We start from the raw sequence: 20,501 nt of genomic DNA, 5'->3' as shown, positions 1-20,501 counted from the left end.
GGCCTATTCCTCTTGTTTCTTTTTTCTCTTCTGCTTTTCCTCCATTTGACTCTGAATGTATGCCATGACACCCTAGCCCATTATGACATTTTATAATATTATACCTCATGTGACATTTTAGTAGTGATATGTTTACTGTTGGGGGGTTGGTAGCCAACAAATGTTTATTTTAGTTTTGAATTATTCACATGTGTCTTAGAATCCACAGTTTATTCCAAAAAACTTTGTTAATTATTTGAGGGACTCTTGGAAATAATGTAATAGAAATTATTTTAGATACCATTAGATGTGTCATTAGTTTAATATATTGAAATTAAACTATAAATACAATGAGTTAGGAAACTAGAAAATGTATGTGAAGAATGAGCTTAGAAACATACCTACTATCTTAAAACTTTTAAATTGATATATCGTATTTGTGTATTTTCAAAGGATATCATCATTTCTTTCCAACATATGCAGCAGTTACTTCAGCAACAAATTCAAGCTAATACTGAAATGGAGGCAGAAATGAAGATGCTAAAAGAAAACAATCAGGTTCTATCTATCTATCTATCTATCTATCTATCTATCTATCTATCTATCTATCTATCTGTGTTATAGTATATTTTCATCTAATTAACTTCCCCTGTTTAGTTTATTCTTCTGTCCAGTTTTATTGAAATTATTTTGAATTCTAGGGGTAAGATATTGACTTCCTTCATCAACTTATTTTCAGTGTCTAAAGTAATGAACATATATTATTCAACATTTATGTCACTAGTGAAATGTTAAATTTTATCAAGTATCCAACTTCATTTTACAAAGTGAAAAATCCACTCTGTTACAACAGAATGAATAGGAATTTTTTTTTCTTAGAATTGTGGTCACAATCAAACACTGAAAATAAAAGGTGAAAGTGTCAACTGCAGTTTAAGAGAGCATTCAGCCAGCTCTCAGAAGTTTGGGGTAGATCTCTCTTCACAGGAAAGTGATAAAATTGGCACGGTTACCACAACAATCACCTCATCATCCTCTTTCCAATATATATAAGAAAATGACTGGGAAGGAGAAGACATTGTTGGCCATTGATAATTTGGGAGTGCAGGGTTCAAAAAGAGAGGCTTTTTCTCTTACATCCCTAGCAGAGGCTGGTGCATTTCCCCTTATAAAGCTAAATGAAGAAATGTACAAGAAAATCTCTTGTAGGGATTGAGATACAAGAAGGGGAGACTGCCATTTGTTCCCTGGCTAGATGCTTGAAATGCTGTTGAAAGGTGAAGGTCCACTCTAGTGTTACCAGTAGAGTACAATGTGATAAGTTCATGTGGAAGCAGTTGGCATATGTTTCTTTTGTTTTGTTTTGTTTTCTTTTCTTTCTTTCTGTTTTTTTTTTTTTTTTGAGATGGAGTCTTACTCTGTCACCCAAGCTGGAGTGCAGTGGCATGATCTTGGTTCACTGCAACCTCCACCTCCTGGGTTCAAGTGATTCTCTTGCCTCAGCTCCCGAGTAGCTGGGATTACAGGTGCCCACCACCATAGCCAGCTAGGCATATGTTTCTTGAAGTTTGGAAGTTTGCCAATAACATATCAACTGATGCCCAGTTTTGGTCTACAAGTTTCAAAAAGAAAAGTCTTTAGAGTAATCTGTGCCAATGGAGCTTGAAGTGTATTATTCTTAAAAAACCTTAGTGGTTATTTGGCTTCACATGAAGGAACCATGGAGGTTAGTGGAGGAGCATGAACTGCCCTGTATGCCACTGGGCCAAGTGATGGGATGTCCAATTCAGAAAAAGGGTTGGGGGTATGTTCCACTGGGGTGGCCAGTAGAAGATACTTCTATCCTTCTGAAAGGGTTCAGGGTAAAGCTGAACATTTCCCACGAAAACTACAATTACCTCCCACATAAAAACTACCATCAGTCAAGGCCAGGGCCAGTTTCATGAGTATGTGACCAGTGCACTGGCATCATAGGGATCCACACTCAGAAGGGCCTCCTGCTTCAGGTTTAATGTTTCATGGTCACTGTCTTGAAGATTTTATTTTGAATTTACATTTTGTAAATGAAGTCTAATGGTAATGAAGCATGTGCCAGGGGCTTAGATCTTCAGCTCAGGTATTGTCTCCACTACCACCCAGTACTGGTTCTTGGCTGCTGGCTCTTCCACCCTCTGGGGACCTACATCCTGCTTTGCCTCCTACTCCTGGTTCCTGTCCTGCCACTGGTGTAGTTTGATTGGGTCACATTTGCGGAGAAAGGTCTGTGTTCTACTGTTGACCTTTGGTTAGGTCTTTGGTTAGGGTGTAGGTGCAGGCGGGGAGGGTCTAGGTGGGGTGCCTATACCCCACAGTATTTTGGGGTAAGGCATAACAACAGTTGTCTCTGTTGCAGGTTGGCAGTACCTTAAAGTGTTAGGCAGGTGACTTGGTGGGAGTCTGCAGGGAGGATGAATCCCCAGTCCAGGTACTGAGTGCATACCTCCTGGCAGTTGCAGTCTCTTGAGAGTCACCCATTTGCCATGGGTTGGAGTGAAGGGCCCATGGGAAGGGAAGATTCACTTCCCCACCCATGTCCAGGACATAGTAGATGGGTCTAGCCACTGGCAGGACAGGGAACCTGGTAGCTGTTGGCTCTCAGTCATGCTGAGTTGTGTGATGAGGCCCTTAGGCACGTTATGAGGGTCTGCATTTGCCTGGTGAGTATCCCCAAGCCTAGGGGATCATGATATTAAATAGAAAATAAAAAGCACCATGACAAATTGAAAGACAGAGGGGCTGCAAAGAAGGGAAAAAGTTTTATATTTTAGTACCTTTAGTAGCACTGTTTTCCCTGTGTTTTTCATTTTGTACCAGGCCCAACAAATTATGCAGAGTCTGTCATTGAATGGAACCAAATTCAACCTCAGCAATGCAAAATTTATTAATATCTCCTCACCATTGATGTTCTATGGCTTATCATGTAACGAAAGTTTTGCCTTCCTTATTTCTCTTATGTGTCCCAAATACTATAGAAGAGGGAGGGAGGGGTGGTATCCTATCATCAGACATCTCCCTTCTTTTAATCCGTTCACCTATTCCAATATAAGACTAGCAAAATAAGTTTCTCTGAAAGTCCAGCTGTTAGCAAGTACTCACCTCCCATCTCCCCTGCCCACTCTGTAGTTAGATAACTGGAACTATTTCTCTAATATGTTGAACCTTCTCCCAAGCAACATATGATATAATTTAACTAGGTTCTTTATGAATAGCTGTTACCAAGAGCATCTTCTAATCCAAATAAATGAGTTGAAACATAGATTTTTAGGCCAAACAAAATATTAACGATCATCTAATCCAACCATTTTGTTTAATGAAAAGAGAGACCCAGAAAATGTAAGCAGTGTGGTTCAAAGCCTCAAAATTAGTGATAAAATTAGGATTAGATCTGTTGTGATTCTAATCCAGCACTATTTCTACAACATACTGTTAAGATATTTTTCCGAGATCTATAAGAGCTTATCTAGCAATTTTGTTAGATCAGTTATACTAAGATCATAACTCATAACTTGCCTCTTCATGAGCTCTAAGTCCAGTATGTACATACTGCTGAATTCTACAGAGCCTATATATAGTTATGTGTTTCTCTGAGTTAATGGTGACTATAAATATAATTCCAGGATCTTTTGACTATGACTACCAATCATTAGATAATCAAATGCCTCTCTTTTTCCCTCAAATGCCTTTCTCTTTAACTGCCAGAAGTATTAGCTGAACCTTGATAGTACATAGAGAAGCTAGATTTTACAAACTAAAATTTTAAAGTATTGTCAAAAACAGGATAGAATTGTCAGCTTTTTATTTTGATAAGTAAGGATATTAAGAATGCAAACAATACAATCTATCATTACTATCATTTTATGAAAGAGAACATTTTAACATCAAACATATATTAAGGATATAATCTCAGAATAAAGCCTAGTCCTTTATAAGAAAAGACATTTGATGACCTTATATTGACATTTTTTGCCTTGGACTAGTGAATATTTTGTCATGGATCAGTACTTGTCTGCAGACTGATATCTGAGAACCACTGAAATATAGCATAACAAAATATTAATGTTGAACTGTTGCTGAGGATTATGCTGCATAGATATCTCAAGTGTTTTCTTGAGGAGCATTCTCATTCTACCTGTACTAAAAGGGATCATTACTCTTGATAATGGCCAACTGTTTTTCAGTGCTCTGCAATCATGCTGTCATCTGTCTTACTTTTCTAGTAGTAAAATTTAGAGCACAGAAAGCTAAATTCTCATGATAGGAAATATTTTCTATTGTGATTTAATTATAGTTTAGTCCAGTTATACACATAGTTATGTTCCTATAGTCATAGTATTAACAAGAATAATTTACTTAGTTTTTTTCATAGTATTTTTCCATAGTATTAACTAGGATCATTTAGTTAGTTTTTGGAAGATTAAACTATTAGCAAATGGTTTCACTTTGAATTTTCATAATATCCATTTTTTTCAGAGATGGTTTTCAAAAGAGAGGCATTTGGATTATCTAAGTTATTGGTAGTCATAGTCAAAAGATCCTGGAATTATATTGACAGTTGCCATTAACTCAGAGAAACACATAACTGTATATTTATGACTACCCTAGACTCTGTAGAATTCAATGGTACATAAGTACTGGACTTAGAGCTCATGAAGGGGCAAGTTAGGAGTTGTGCTCTTAATATAGCTGATCTAACAAAATTACTAGATCAGCTCTCTCTGTTATCCAGATGCAAAATATTCCAAATAATTTCCTAATAGAATATAGGAATATAGCCAAAAGGCCAGGAAACAATCCTGATAGAATATAAACTCCATGGCCCAGCGCAGTGGCTCACACCTGTAATCTCAGCACTTTGGGAGGCTGAGGTGGGTGGATCACCTGAGGTCGAGAATTTGAGACTAGTCAGATCAACATTGTGAAACAACGTCTCTACTAAAAATACAAAATTAGATGGGCATCGTGGCACATACCTGTAATAACAGCTACTCAGGAGCCTGAGGCAGTAGAATTGCTTGAACCCAGGAGGCACAGGTTGCAGTGAGCTGAGATTGCACCATTGCACTCCAGCCTGGGCAACAAGAGTGAAGCTCTGTCTCAAAAAAAAAAAAAAATATATATATATATATATATGTGTGTGTGTGTGTGTGTGCGCGTGCATATATATATATATATATATATATAGACTCCATAAGGACAGTAACATTTCCACTGATGTAGCATAAAAACCTAAAACAGTGTCTGGCACATCATAGGAGCTCATTAAATTTTAAATTTTAAACTAAATTTTCTTAATGAATGAAAGATGAACATGAATAAACTCATAGTCTTTCCAAGTTTAGATATTGCCTGGTCAGGACTTCTAGTTAAACATGTTTAACCCCACATTACATATTTTTGAAACTGCAATAAAATGACACTAATATATCTACAAGGACAAGGAAATGGGGAGGAAACAGTAATAGTACAAAAAGTGGGAACCAGATGGACAATGGTAATTTACTTAGCACAAGAGAAGAAGTAGAAACGAAATCAAAGATGCAGAAATGGTCAGGATTTGGAAGTATCATGTGCCTCTAGAAGTATAGTATGCAACTGAAGCCAGAAACTAGATCTATGTAAGAAGCCATTGCAACCCCATATTCTCTTTCCCACCCTGCACAAGTAGACAATGCTCCTCTCCTACTTTGCAGAAGACTGGAGGTTTCTGGTGTAGAATCTGAGGGACAGCTGAGGTTTGGGGGGAAGGGGATCTAGTGGTTTGCTGGAGCCAGCTTTTGCCAGTGGGAGCTGGTTGTTAGATATTAAGGAATTTTGTGAACTGGTTGTTAAACCAATGGTAGTTTGAAATTAACTATGATGTGAATATTTAACATGAATGAAAAATGCCAAATGCTTCAAATCAGGCTTTTTTATTTTTTATTTTTTGAGAGCTAGTTTATCAGTTTACAGCTAAGAGTATGATATTGACAAGAGGTTGGAAAGTCTGAATTCTGAATGGTGAGACCTTCCAGCCCAGTATCCTCATTTAGAGGGCAGCTAGCCTAATTCCCCAGTAGAAAAATGTAAGATTCCTTTCAGGGGAAACTAACCTGCCCAAAAGAAAAGACTAACTGATACAGTTAAGCTTTCCCAGTGGAATAGCTCAGCCAGATCCATTCACAGTGAAACCTACCATTTGACAAAACATTCAGCTGGTATTTTAATACCTCATTTTAAAATATGAATAAGTAGTTAAGGATTACTGGACATTTGGAGAAAGCCTCTGATATGGCTTAGATATTTATCCGCCCAAATCTCATGTTGAGATGTAATCCCCAATGTTGTAGGTGGGGCCTAGTGGGAGGTGTGTGGGTCATGGAGGCGTATTCCTCATGGCTTGGTGCTGTCCTCAGGATAGTGAATGAGGATAGTGAATGATCTCATTTTCACGAGATATGGTTGTTTAAAAGTGTGTGGCACCTGCCTGCCTCGCTCTTGCTCCTGCTTTCACCATGTGATATGCAAGCTCCCACTTCACCTTCCACCACAAGTAAAAGCTTCCTTAGGCCTCGCCAGAAGCAGATGACAGTGCTATGCTTCCTGTACAGCCTGCAGAACCATGGGCCAATTAAACTTCTTTTCTTATAAATTACCCAGTCTCAAGTATTTCTTTAGCAATGCAAGAACAACCTAATACAGCCTTCAATATGAAAAACTGACAAAACAAATAGGATAATGAAAAAACCTTGTAGAAACTAAGAAAGTATATTTAGTTAAAGGGAATATGTTAATCTACAAAATAAGAATTTTGAGTTTATAAAGAAACTCTTAGAGAATAGAAGAGACCCCTTCAGATAAATATATTAGCAGACATAAAAAGTGCAAAGGAAAGGTTGGAAGATAATATTGTCTTCTAAAAAGTAGACCCAAAAGACAAAAAGATGGAAAACAGGAAAGGAAACTGGGGAGTCAGTTCAAGATGTCTGGTGAGTGTCAGAGAGAGAAGAGAGAAAATAGAGGGAAAGGAAATGACCAAATAATTAATACAAAAAAGTTATCTAGGCCTGACAGATTAAGTTTATCTTGCTCAATACCAATGCATATCATTATGAAATTGTGTACAACACATAAAGAAAATATTCTAAAACTGTACAAGAAAGTAGGTCATATACAGGGATTAAGAATGAGAATGGTAAGATAAGGTTTCAGACTTCTCAGTGGCAACAATGAAAAGTAGAAGACAATTGAACCATGCCTTCAGATGTTGTGAAAAAATTGATTTCCAAAGCAGAGTTGTACCGTATTTAGCCAAACAAATTGCCAAGTATTGGTAGAATCAAGACATCTTCAGACATATAGGGTCTCAAAACATTTACCACCCTATGCCTCCTTTATCAAGAAGTAATAGAATGTTTGCTCTACCAAGACAAGGGAGTAAACCAAGAAAGGAAACTCTGAGATCTGGGAAACAGGAGACTCATGACAGAACTGAAAAAGGGCATCCTCAGAGATAACCTAATTTGTACAGCTGACAGAGAGAAGTAAGTCAAAATTGTAATGGAAGGATGGATGTCTCCAAAAAACTGAAATCGAGAGAATACCTGAAGTAGGCAGTTTCCTTTAGATGGAGTTATTGGGTGCTGACAAGAAATGATTGACATTGCTAGTGCACTGTTTTAAGAGCATGATGTTCTTGGTCATTTATTATTACTAGGATAGAGACTGTGGTTTATTCTCCCGTATCTTCTCTAAAGTTCTATTTATCTTCTAAAATACAGTATGTTATCAATAAAAAAATTTGTTAGAATGTTAAAGTACTAAGCATCTATTATACACACTATAAATATTTAGAAACTACTCTGTTTTATAGTTATGCACCACATGACAATGTTTTGGTCAATGACAGACCGCATATAAGATGGTGGCCCCATAAGATTATAATGGAGATAAAAATTCCTATCTGCTAACATCATAGCCATCATATTGTCATAGCACAACACATTACTCACGTTTGTTGGTAATGCTGGTATAAACAAACCTGCTGCACTGTCAGTCATATAAAAGTGTAGTACATACAATTATATATAATACATAATACTTGATAATGATAGTAATGACTATGTTACTGGTTTATGTATTTACTATACTATACTTCTTATCATTAACAAATAGAAGGAGTTTACTCCTTCTATTTGTTAAAAAAAAAAAAAAAAGTTGGCCAGGCACGGTGGCTCATGCCTGTTAAGTAATCCCAGCACTTTGGGAGGCCGAGGTGGGCGGATCACGAGGTCTGGAATTTGAGACCAGCCTGACCAACATGGTGAAACCCCATCTCTACTAAAAATACAAAACTTAGCCGGTGTGGTGGTACGCACCTGTAATCCCAGCTACTCAGAGGGCTGAGGCAGGAGAATCATTTGAACCTGGGAGATGGAGGTTGCAGTGAGCCAAGATCGTGCCATTGCAACCCAGCCTGGGCAGCAGAGCGACTTCATCTCCAAAAAAAAAAAAAAAAAAGTTAACTGTAAAACAGCCTCAGGCAGGTCTTTCAGGAAGCATTCCAGAAAAGGGAGTATTATGATAGGAGATGATAGTTCTATGGGTATTACTGCCCCTGAAGACTTTCCAGAGGGAAAATATGTAGAGGTGGAAGACAGTAATATTGATAATCCTGACTATGTGTAGGCCTAGGCTAATGTGTGTGTTTGTGTGTTAGTTTTTTAAAATAATATTTACAGTGGCTTTATTAATACTCATTAAAAACTAGAAACAGCACAAATGTTCAACCCAGAGGTGAATGTATAAACAAACTATGGTGCATCCATACAACAGACTACTCAGCAGTAAAAGAGAACTAACTACTGATTCACACAACAAAATGGATGAATCTCAAATGCATTTTGCTAAGTAAATGAAACCAGACTCAAAAGGCTACATACAGTGTTGTTCCGTGATTCCATTTATAGGACATTCGACAAAAGCCACAATTAGAGAGACAGAAAACAGATTATTGATGGGCAGTGAAGAATAGGGGTGCTGCAAAGTGGCCCAAGGGAACTTTTTGGAGTAATAAAACTGCTCTCTATATCTTCTGGGAGTTACATGACATATGTATTTGTTAAAACGGACAACTGGGGAGGGGAAATGGGAACTCCTGTTTAATGGATACAGAATTTCTATTTGAGATGATGAGAAAGTTCTGAACATGGATAGTGGTGATTGTTGCATGACATTGTGAATATACTCAGTGCCCCTGACTTACACACCTAAAAATGGTTAAACTGGTAAATTTTATGTTACATGTATGTATTTTTAACTTTTATTTTAGGTTCAGAGGTACATGTGCAGGTTTGTTACATAGGTAAATTGAGTGTCACATAGGTTTGGTGTACAGATTATTTCGTCACCCAGATAATAAGTATAGTACCTGATTGGTAGTTTTTCAATCTCCTTCCACCCTCAAGTAGGCTGCAGTGTCCATTGTTCCTTTCTTTGTGTCTATATGTGCTCAACGTTTAGCTCCCACTTATAAGTGAGAACATGTGGTATTTGGTTTTCTGTTCCTGTGTTAGTTTTCTTAGGATAATGGCTCCATCCATGTTGCTGCAAAGGACATGATCTCATTCTTTTTATGGTTGTGTCATATTCCATGGTGTATGGATGTGGAGAAAGAAAATGTACTACATTTTCTTTAAGAGTCTACTGTTACTCATTAACAGTCTACTGTTAATGAGCATTTAGGTTGATTCTATGTATTTGCTATTGTGAATACTGCTGTGATGATGTGTCTTAGTTTTTGACCAAAATGTTTAAAAAGGAAAAATGTAAAAATTTAAAAATAGAGGCCGGGAGTGGTGGCTCACACCTGTAATCCCAGAACTTTGGGAGGCCAAGGCGGGCGGATCACAAGTTCAGGAGATTGAGACCATCATGGCTAACACGGTGAAACCCCGTCTCTACTAAAAACATAAAAAATTAGCCGGGCGTGGTGGCAGGCGCCTGTATTCCCAGCTACACAGGAGGCTGAGGCAGGAGAATGGTGTGAACCCAGGAGGTGGAGCTTGCAGTGAGCCAAGATTGTGCCACTGCACTCCAGCCTGGGCAACAGAGCAAGACTCCGTCTCAAAAAACAAAATTTAAAAATAGAAAGAAAGCTTATAGAGTAAGAATATAAAGAAAGAAAATATTTTTGTACAGCTATACAATCTGTGTATTTTAAGCTAAGTGTTATTTCAAAAGGGTCAAAAAGTTAAAAAAATGTTTATCAAGTCAACTAAGCTTGATTTATTATTGAAGAAATAAAAAATTTAAAAAATGTATTGTAGCCTAAGTTTACAGTGTTTATAAAGCCTGTGTTGGTGAGTAATAATGTCCTAGGCCTTCACATTCACTGGCCATTCCCTCACTGACTCACCCAGAGCAACATTCATGGTAAGTACCTTATATAGTTACATGTGTACCATTTTTAATCTTTTATACCTCATTTTTCCTGTTCCTTTTCTATATTTAGATAGCCTTAGTTATAAAAATACTATTGTGTTACAATTGCCTACACTACTCAGTGCAGAAAGATGCTGTACAGGTTCGTAGCATAGGAGCAATAAGCTATACCATATAGCCTACGTGTATAGTAGGCTCTACCATCTAGGTTTGTGTAAGTACATACGCTCTCTGACCTTTATACAGTGACAAAATCACCTAATGATGGAATTATCAGAACATATTAGATATGTTGCCATAATTTTACATAATTTATCTTTGCATATTGATACTCTAGATGTAACTGAGAATTCTCTAAATAGAGTACTATGAATAATATGGAATTCATATGAGATGGATTTATGTATGTAATACGGAAAGTAAGCAAGACATTTTTTAAAAAGAAAAGCAGATGACAGAACAGTATATGATATGGTTTCATCTGTATTTAAAAATATATATGTATTTTTACATACTTTTATGGTTATATAGGCAATTTCTGGAAAGATATACAAGAAACTGCTAAAGTGGTTACTTCTGGGGAGGAAAACTGAGAGAATAACTTTACTTTTTTTTAAAAAAAAATATCCTTTTGTGTGGCTTGACACTTTTAACCTGAATGTACATAGCTCTGTAAACAACTTAAAGATTCCAGATGTATTAGGCGTGTAGGTAGGAGTTCTATCACTGTTTATCTTTTTATAGAAATTTACTTGGATTATCAGCAGACATTGGAAAAACCTAATAATATTGATGACACTGATTTAATAGCTTTAAAAACCTAGTCTTATAAAACACGTGGTAGTATTTTTACTCTATAAGTTTATTTTGTGGGAGGGAGAGTGTGGTAGTGATTCTGTTATGTTAGTTCAATGAAGTAATTAAGTTAATATGGTAAATATTTAAATTATGCTTAAAAAGTATTAATTTGAAATTAAAATGAAAATTGTATTTAAGAGTTTTCTAGCCAGTTAATTTCTAAAATAAACAGATAATGGAAAAAATGTTCTATAGTAGTTAAATTTCTTTAGTAGAGTTAGGCTGGGTTGTGCTACATTTCATACTTTTCAGTGCTGTACTTTATATTACTTTTTCACACATTAAAACTTATGCAGTGAAACTGAATAATGGCAATGTTTTTATACCCTTTTATAGCCATTTCTTTATCATAACCTCCCCCTATTTTCTGTTAGCTAAACTATAAGCACCTTTCCATTAATTTATGAAAATTATTGTTGAGATAGCACATTATCACTGATCTGTATGGCACTTTCAGCATGTTAGAAGCAAAGGTCCAAGCAACATAAAACACATCAAAATTCATTAATGTGGTATTGATTATTTTTTGGATAATTAATTTTATTGCAGACCCTTGAAAGAGATAATGAGCTGCAAAGGGAGAAGGTAAAAGAAAATGAAGAAAAGTTTCTTAATCTTCAAAACGAGCATGAAAAAGCACTAGGAACTTGGAAAAGACATGTACGTTTATTAAATAGTAAAATATTAAAATATTTTAAATAGTTTTAGACATTTAAAATAACTATAAATGCTAAGAAAATATTGCAAAAATATTAGAGGACTAAAATCAGACACATTTTTTTCTTGGTCTCGTATTTCCAAAAAGGTGAATGCTTTTTAAAAGCTAAATTTAATGAAATTCCCTGTAATGCTTTTATGCATGGAAGACCACAGGAATACATATTTGTGTATATATGCATGCATATATATATATAATTTGAGCTCCCATATGTGACAAAGAAAAATTAATTTACTTTTTCATAAAACCATTGCATAGTATTTTAGTAAATGATTAAAATAAATAATTATACTATTATTAACTGATCTCTTTTGCTTTTCTCAGCAGTTTTGTTGAGCTATATTACAGCCATGTTTAGAACATGTGTGCAGTAGTTGACTTCTGTAGTATTACCATTTTATCATATTAACAACATATCATAAGAGTTTATATGTTCTAAATATGGCTATTTCCTTAAATCATATTTGTTTATTTTATAATAAATTTTAATTCAGCAAAGTAGATAATAGTGTAAAATGAGGTAAATTCAAGTTATGAAATATAAAGTTTCACTTTAAATATTGGTAGACCCCAAAACTGATTATTCCATGTTAATATCAATTTTCATTGCATTTAAAAATTTTTTTAAATAAATGACAGAGTAGAAAGTCACTATGAGTTTATGAAGCTATATTTTGGGAAAGTATGATTATGTTTTAGACTGCTGTGCTAATTATACTATACAATATATTATAGTAATGGATATCTAAATACCAGCTTGATAATATTTCCTGTAGATTATTTTGTTTGATTCAAATTATTACCTAAGTAACTCTTGATTTGATTCTTTTGGAACTAACATGTTTTCTTAATTTATAGTTTGGAGAGATCAAGTCTTCACTGATGGTTTTGATAAGTTTTACTTAAATCTAAGAAAAATTTTGTATTTAATTGTATCAGAATACTAAAAAATCCTTAATTGGTATACTAGTACAGTTTATCATTAAGCAACAAGCATAATAATGTTCATTTTAGCATCAGTTAATCTACATTTTATCCCTGTACCTTCTTTTCATCCCCAATATTTAAAAGCCCATGGAAATGGTGCTATCAGAATAAGGAAAACTGTTTAAGTGAAAAGGAAATATAAACTTAAATATGCCAAACATGCAAAAAAACAAACAAAACAAAACAAAATAAAAAAGATCAGTTTAGCTAAGAAAATTAAACATTCATTTTCTCTGAAACTACAACCATGCTCCTCTCTCAAGAAAAAAAAGAAAACTATTAAGAAAAAATAAACAGTTTCACTGGTGAGGCCTCAATCTATAAATGTGGATAAAGTTGATTTCATCTTAGAATTTTTAAGTTCTGCAATCATTTTGCTTCCATTATGCGTTTGTACTCAACAGAATATAGATAAGTAAGAAAAAACTGCATTGGTTCTGTAAGAGTTTTCTTCAGTGAGAGATCACATTTACTTTTTAATTGTATTTCTGTCTGTAAGTTTTTCACCATTCTTGAGTGAAGGACAATAGTAGTGTGGCTACTGAGATTGGATCAAGATAGGTTAAAAAAACAAAGATACTGATAAAAATAAGTTGGAATCATATAAACTTTTCATATTTGGTCATTCAAAAAAATAAACAGTGAAAGAAAATACTATGCTAATAAAACTTGCATATTATCAGATAGTATATTTAAAGTTCATTGAAATATTAAAAATAACAATGTTATGTGTATCTTTTTATTTTGACTAGATATATAACCAATGGTTGTTACAGAGACAAAAAGACAATAAGTGAGAATGTTCAGAAATTAGGGAATGGGAGGTCACAAAAAGAATTCAATTCAGCCAGGCTTGGTGGCTCATGCCTGTAATTCCAGCACTTTGGGAGGCCAAGGTGGGTGGATCACCTGAGGTCAGGAGTTCAAGACAAGCCTGGGCAGGATGATGAAACCCCGTCTCTACTAAAAATACAAAAATTAGCTGGGTGTGGTGGCGGGCACCTGTAATCCCAGCTACTTGGCAGGCTGAGGCAGAGAATTGCTTGAACCCAGGAGGTAGAGGTTGCAGTGAGCCGACATTGTGTCACTGCACTCCAGCCTAGGCAACAGAGTGAGACTCTGTCTCAAAAAAAAAAAAAAAGGAAAAAAAGAATTCAATTCACAACACTTATCGAGCGTATACTATGTGTTAGGCACTATTCTAGGCACTGGGTTTTCAAAGATGCCTAAAATACAAGGATCATCAAAGAGCTTACACTCTGCAGGGACAGATAACTACGTAATTAATCACAATAGTGCAAGGTACTTTTTAGTATTATTAACAAAGTACTATGAAAGCACAGAATAAATCATTTTTCTTTAGCTGGGCTTTAGAAGGTTTTAGAGGAAAGATGACTCTACAATTTGGCCTTGAAAAATGAAATAGGATTTTTTTGGGGGGATTGTGAGGGAGATGGAGTCTCACTCTGTCACCCAGGCTGGAGTGCAGTGACACCATCTCGACTCACTGCAAGCTTCACCTCCCGGGTTCAAGCAGTTCTCCTGCCTCAGCCTCCCGAGTACCTGGGACTATAGGCGCATGCTACCATGCCCAGCTAACTTTTTGTATTTTAGTAGAGGTGGGATTTCACTGTGTTGCCCAGGAGCTGGTCTCGAACTCCTGAGCTCAGGCAACCCACTTGCCTTGGCCTACCAAAGTGCTAGGATTACAGGCATGAGCCACTGCGCCTGGCCAATGAAATGGGATTTAAGCAAAAGGTACCCATCTCCACCCTTCCCATTCCATCCTGTTGGCATTTCATTTAAGAAAGAATAGAATAATCATGGAGGCATGAAAGTCCATTTTCAAGGACCATGAATAGTCTGCTCTGAATTAAAAATGGGATGTGTGGAATGTGACATTGAAATACAGATTGAGATCAGCTTTTGAAGAGTTCCTTACTAGGAGATTAGAATTTAAGTAATGGGAAGCCATTGAGGGGTTTAAAACAAATAAGTGACACAGGCAGATTGTGTTTTAGAAAAATAATTCTTGCAACAGTATGGAGGATGGCTGTATGGAAAGAAATCAATAAGAAGAATGTTGTAATAATCTAATCGTGAACCTATGAGTGTGTGAATTAGGACAATAGAACAATGAAGAGGGATAGAGGTAGGATGAATTTTGGAAGTAGACTTGGCGTGGTTAGTGACATTTTATATATAATGGGTACTGGGAGAGGAAAAGACATCAAATGTGATTCTGAGGTTAGTATAACTCATAGAACGATAATATCATTAACTAGCTTAAGGAATGTAAAAGGAGAAGCAGATTTGGTGGATGAAAATAATGAGTTTAATTTGAGAACTGTAGAATTTATGGTGCTTTCACAACATCTAGCTTGAAGTGCATACTATCCATTTGGAGATGTGAATCTAATCTTAGGAGAGAGGTTGGGGAGGAGATATAGATTTAAGATTTATTAGCATAAAGGTGAAATTTGAAGTTATAGGTGAAATAAGATAATCTGTGGAAAGAATGGAACACTTGAAGGAAGACTTCTTAAGAAGAAAGAAACTTGGGTTTCTTATCCCAGGAGCCAAGACAAAAGAAGAAAGAACCTTGGGAAAAGCCAACATTTTGTGAGTGGTGTGTGTGTGTGTGTGTGTGAGAGAGAGAGACAGAGAGAAACAGAGGAAAGGGGTGTGTGTGTGTGTATATGTTTGGGGGCAGGAGGGGAGAGGGAGCCAGTAAGAAAGGTAGGAGGATAAAGAGAGAGTACTAGCATGGAAGTCAAGAAAGGAAGCTATTTCAAGAACAGAGTAGTCAACATGGTCAAATGTTACAGAGCTATTAAATGGTGTGAGACTTGGAAAAAATCCTTTTGCTAATTTTCAGGTGATACTTGAGAAAACAGTAGAACAATGAGGGCAGAAGTCAGGCTATTAAGGAGTGATAGGTTAGAATTTGAAAGTAGCAAGTACAGACTTTATTTTAAGGAATGAGAAAGACAGGGCCAGCCTCGGTGGCTCACGCCTGTAATCCCAGCACTTTGGGAGGCTGAGGTGGGCAGATCACAGGGTCAGGAGTTCCAGACCAGCCTGGCCAACATAGTGAAACTCCGTCTCTACTAAAAACACAAAAATTAGCTGGGTGTGTTGGTGCAAGCCTGTAAGCCCAGCTGCTCGGGAGGCTGAGGCAGAAGTTGCAATGAGCCAAGATCACGCCACTGCACTCCAGCCTGGGCAACACAGCGAGACTCCCTCTTAAAAAAAAAAAAAGTGAGAGGGACAGAGGAACTGGGTCAAAGAGGAAAAATACTAGGAATGTGAGTAGAGCATATTCGTAGGCTGATGAGAAGATGCTGATATAGTGTGAGAGGCAGAAGGAAAGAGAAAATTTCTAGAATTAGGATGAAGGGAGATAGGAGAGGAAGGAATAAAGAACACATGAAAGTTTAGCCTTGGAGAAGAAATGCCTTGCAGAGATAGATTTAGAGAAGATTAAAAATAGGTGAAATGAACAGAAAGTAACATGAGTTTACATCTACTGGCCTCTGTATAGGGCTTTATAGAGGAATATTAATTATAAAAATATTAGGAATAGTAATTATAGTATTTGTAGTAAGGAATATTACAAACAGTGGTGGAATGAATCTGTGGTAGGAGTTTTAAAATTATTCAAGAGAAACTTTTATAAGAAACTTTCAAACTTTTATAAAACCACAAATATGCCTTTCCATGACAAAAGGATATTTTTCTCCTCAGTGGAACTTACCTTGTTTCATATTTGAGACTTCTGTGAGAGTACTCCTTTCCCCCAAAATAAAGATTACAAAATTTTATAGGGAGTGAAAGTCTAATTTATAGATATAAATATCCAGCTGACATGTTAGTTTCTATGGTACCACTTAGTGCTTAGTATTCATCTAGTGGAATTCAAATCTGTATATGCAATTTGTAACAAGAAAATTAAACTTTAAGAAAACAATGAAAGTATAATGTTTGTAGAATGTAAAATTCATAAGTTCTTATTTATGAATTTAATTTTTTGTTTTTTTAAATGAATTTAAATAAATTTGTTTTATGAGACGAGTTAGTTTAATGTTGTCATTAAGGACACAGTCCTTAGATTTAGCTTTGGAATTAAATCCTCACTGCTATTTTGTATCTGCTTGATCCGGGACAAGTTACTTAACTTCTGTGAGCCTCACATTTCTTACCTGTAAATTGGGCATAATAATACCTCAGGGTTTTGATGAGTATGCAATTATGCTTATTAAGTAGTCAGCCCAATCCAGTAAATGGTAGCTCTTAATATTAATAATGACTTTGTGATTGTTTTGATTCTTTGACTATTTCCTGAAACTTTCGTTAATGAAATATTTTCAGACAAAACATGTTTATATACTTGATATACTTGTTTATTCTGGTTATATTTTATAATAGGCTGAAGAACTTAATGGAGAAATTAATAAGATTAAAAATGAATTATCATCCCTTAAAGAAACTCATATTAAGTTACAAGAACATTATAACAAATTATGCAATCAAAAAACTTTTGAGGAAGACAAAAAGTTTCAGGTAAAATTTAAGTATGTTGTGGGGTACAAACTATCAAAGAAATTAAGACTGTCACTATGATTTTTTTCCCTGTTTTATACTTTAAGTTTCTCAACTTTAAAAAAATGAGTATATGCATGTGGTCTCTAATACATTTTTAGTTAATATTTGTATACAGTATGACATAAGGATTGAAGGTCATTTTTGTATATGAATTTCCAATTGTCCCAGCACAAATATACGTCGAAAATACTATTTTCTCTCCCATTGTACCTTAGTACTTTCTTTGAAAGTCAGTTGATCAAATATGTGTGGATCTATTTCTGGACTCTTTATTATGATCCATTGATTATATGTCTATACTTAAGCCAATACAACACTGTCTTTATTAATGTAGCTTTTAAAGAAGCTATAAAACATAGCTAAGTCCTTCAATATTGTTCTTTTTCCAAAAACAGCTTTTTGCTATTCTAAGTCCTATATTTTCTTATCACTTTTAGAATCAGTGTCTCACTTTCTGTTTTAAAAGTCTGTGGGGTTTTGTTTGGCATTGAGTCTTCCAGTCAATGAACATGGTATAGCTTCCATTTATTTGGATATTTTAAAATGTCTCTCAGAAGTGTTTCATAGTTTTTATCATATAGGTCTTGGAAATTTTAGGTTAAATTTATTCCTGGATATTTTATGTCTTGGGATCCTAATGTAAACAGTATTTAAAATTTTTATGATTGTTAATTGCTTATACATACAAGTACATTTTTTCGAGACAAGGTCTTACTATGTTGTCCAGGCTGTACATGAACTCCTGGGCTCAAGTGATCCTCCCACTTCAGCCTCCTGAGTAACTGGGATTACAGGGGTGAACTGCCATGCCCAGCTTAGAAGTACAATTGGTTTTTGTATATTGACCTCATTCTTAAATTAAGTTATTGTTATAATAGTTGTTTTTGTTGAACTTTGGGCGTTTCTATAATATATGATCATATTGTCTGCAAGTTTAAGACAGTTTTACTTTATTTCTAAAACTCTGTATACTTTTTTCTTCTCAATGTATGCACTAGCTAGGACCCTCTAATGTTGAATAACAGTTGTGAGAGTGAGCATGCTTGCCTTGTTTCTCATCTTAAATGGAGACTAGTCTTTCACCATTTCTTATCAATTTAGCTATATGTTTTTGTTTATACTCTTTATCAGTTTGAGAAAGTTTCCTTTCATATCTGGTTTGCTGAGATTTTATCACAAATGAGTTTTTATCATGAATGGACATTAAATTTTGTCAAATGCTTTTTTCTGTGTCTATTAAGATGATTGTTTTTCTTATTCTTTTCATATAATTACATCAATTGATTTCCAGGTGTTAAAATAACCTTGCATTCCTGGGATAAACTTGAGTTGGTCATAATATATTATCTTTTTTATATATGACTGGACTTAAATTGCTAGTGCTTTGTTAAGGATTTTGTATTGATGAGGAATGTGGATCTATAAGTTTTGTTTGTTTTTTCTTTGCAATCTTTGAACTGGTTTTTGTATCAAGAGTAATACTGGTCAAGTAAACTCAGTTGAAATATATTCCTTTCAATGTGTAGAGTTGGTATGATTTCTTTATTGAGTGTTAGGTTGAATTCACCAGTGGAGCTATGTAGACTTTCTTGGTGGGAATATTTTAAATAACAAATTCAGTATTTAAATTATTTACAGGGCTATTCAGATTCTCGTTTCTTCTTATGTTGGTGTGCAGGAAAGAGTTAACATAGCACCCCTATGAATGCTGTACTTAGAAAGTCCCACTAGTAAAGTTGGCCCCTGGCTGATGCCTGGAAACTTGAATTTTGGGGGGATTCTCACCATTTCCTGACAAGAGTGGCTCACTGTACCTAAACTGTTAGTACAAACAATGTGGTTTATTCTGAACAACAACTCTTCCTGGGATTCTAGAGTTTTGGCACATGCTAGATAGAGGGTACCTGCATGAACAGCACCCTCCCCCAAAAAACTCTGGGCACTGAGTCTCTAATGAACTTCCCTGGTAGACAGCAATTCACATTTGTTGTCACAATTAAATGCTGCAGGAGTTAAGCTTGTCTTATGTGACTCTACTAGAAGATGACCTCTGGAAGTCTGGTTTCCTCCAGACTGCAACTCATGTGCCTTTTTCTTTACCTGTTTTTCTTTGTATTATTTCTGTATAATAAATCTTAGCTGTGTGTATGGGTATATATTGAGTCCTATGAGTCCTCCTAATGAAACTGATTTTGGGTGTTGTGGGACCCCTAAAAGAGCCAGTTTGGGTACTTTTTATCTTTCAAAGAACTTGTCCTTTCATAAGTTGTCAAATTTATTGGCTAGGGTTGCTCATAATATTCTCTTATTATTTAGTCCTCTAGGATCAAACTGATGTCCCTCTGTCATTCTTGATATTGGTAATTTATATCTTCTCTCTCTTGCTCTCTTTTTTTCTTGATCATTTTAGTTAGAAGTTTTCAGTTTTATTGATACCTTTTCGAAGAACCAGGTTTTGGGCCAGGTGCAGTGGCTCACTCGGGAGACTAAGCAGGGGAATCCCTTGAACCTGAGAGGCGGAGATTGCAGTGAGCCGAGATCATGCCACTGCACTCCAGCCTGATGACAGAGTGAGACTCCGTCTCAGGAAAAAAACAAAAAACAAAAAACAAAACAAAACAAAAAAACAAAACAGGTTTTGGTTTCATTCCTTTCTCTGCCATGTTTATTTGCTATTTCATTGATTCTTGCTATTAATTTTCTTATTTCCTTTACTCTGCTTACTTTGGGTTTAAATTGGTTTTCTTCTAGCTGTTAAGCTTGAAACAGATTATTTGCCTTTTTTCTTTTCTAATATAAGCACTTAAAGCTATAACATTTCCTCTTAGCACTGCTTTGGTTCCATCCCACAAATTATGATATGTACTTTTCTCATTTTCATTCAGTTAAAAAAACT

General features: G+C 35.5%; 1 protein-coding gene across 1 annotated transcript in view; it reads left to right on the top strand.

Annotated features, from left to right (window-relative positions):
* Positions 1–20,501, top strand: part of CCDC73 (coiled-coil domain containing 73) — a 191,840-nt gene that overhangs the window by 142,981 nt on the left and 28,358 nt on the right. Inside the window, exons 12-14 of the mRNA XM_011936357.1 lie at positions 433–537; positions 11,845–11,955; positions 17,429–17,563. Coding sequence (XP_011791747.1) covers positions 433–537; positions 11,845–11,955; positions 17,429–17,563 — 351 coding nt within the window. The remainder of the gene's footprint in view (positions 1–432; positions 538–11,844; positions 11,956–17,428; positions 17,564–20,501) is intronic.

This window comes from Colobus angolensis, unplaced genomic scaffold (assembly GCF_000951035.1).
Source record: "Colobus angolensis palliatus isolate OR3802 unplaced genomic scaffold, Cang.pa_1.0 Scaffold152, whole genome shotgun sequence".
In the NCBI taxonomy this organism is placed as follows: domain Eukaryota; kingdom Metazoa; phylum Chordata; class Mammalia; order Primates; family Cercopithecidae; genus Colobus; species Colobus angolensis.
Note: the sequence above shows the minus strand (reverse complement) of the source record. Positions and strands in the feature narration are given on the sequence as shown.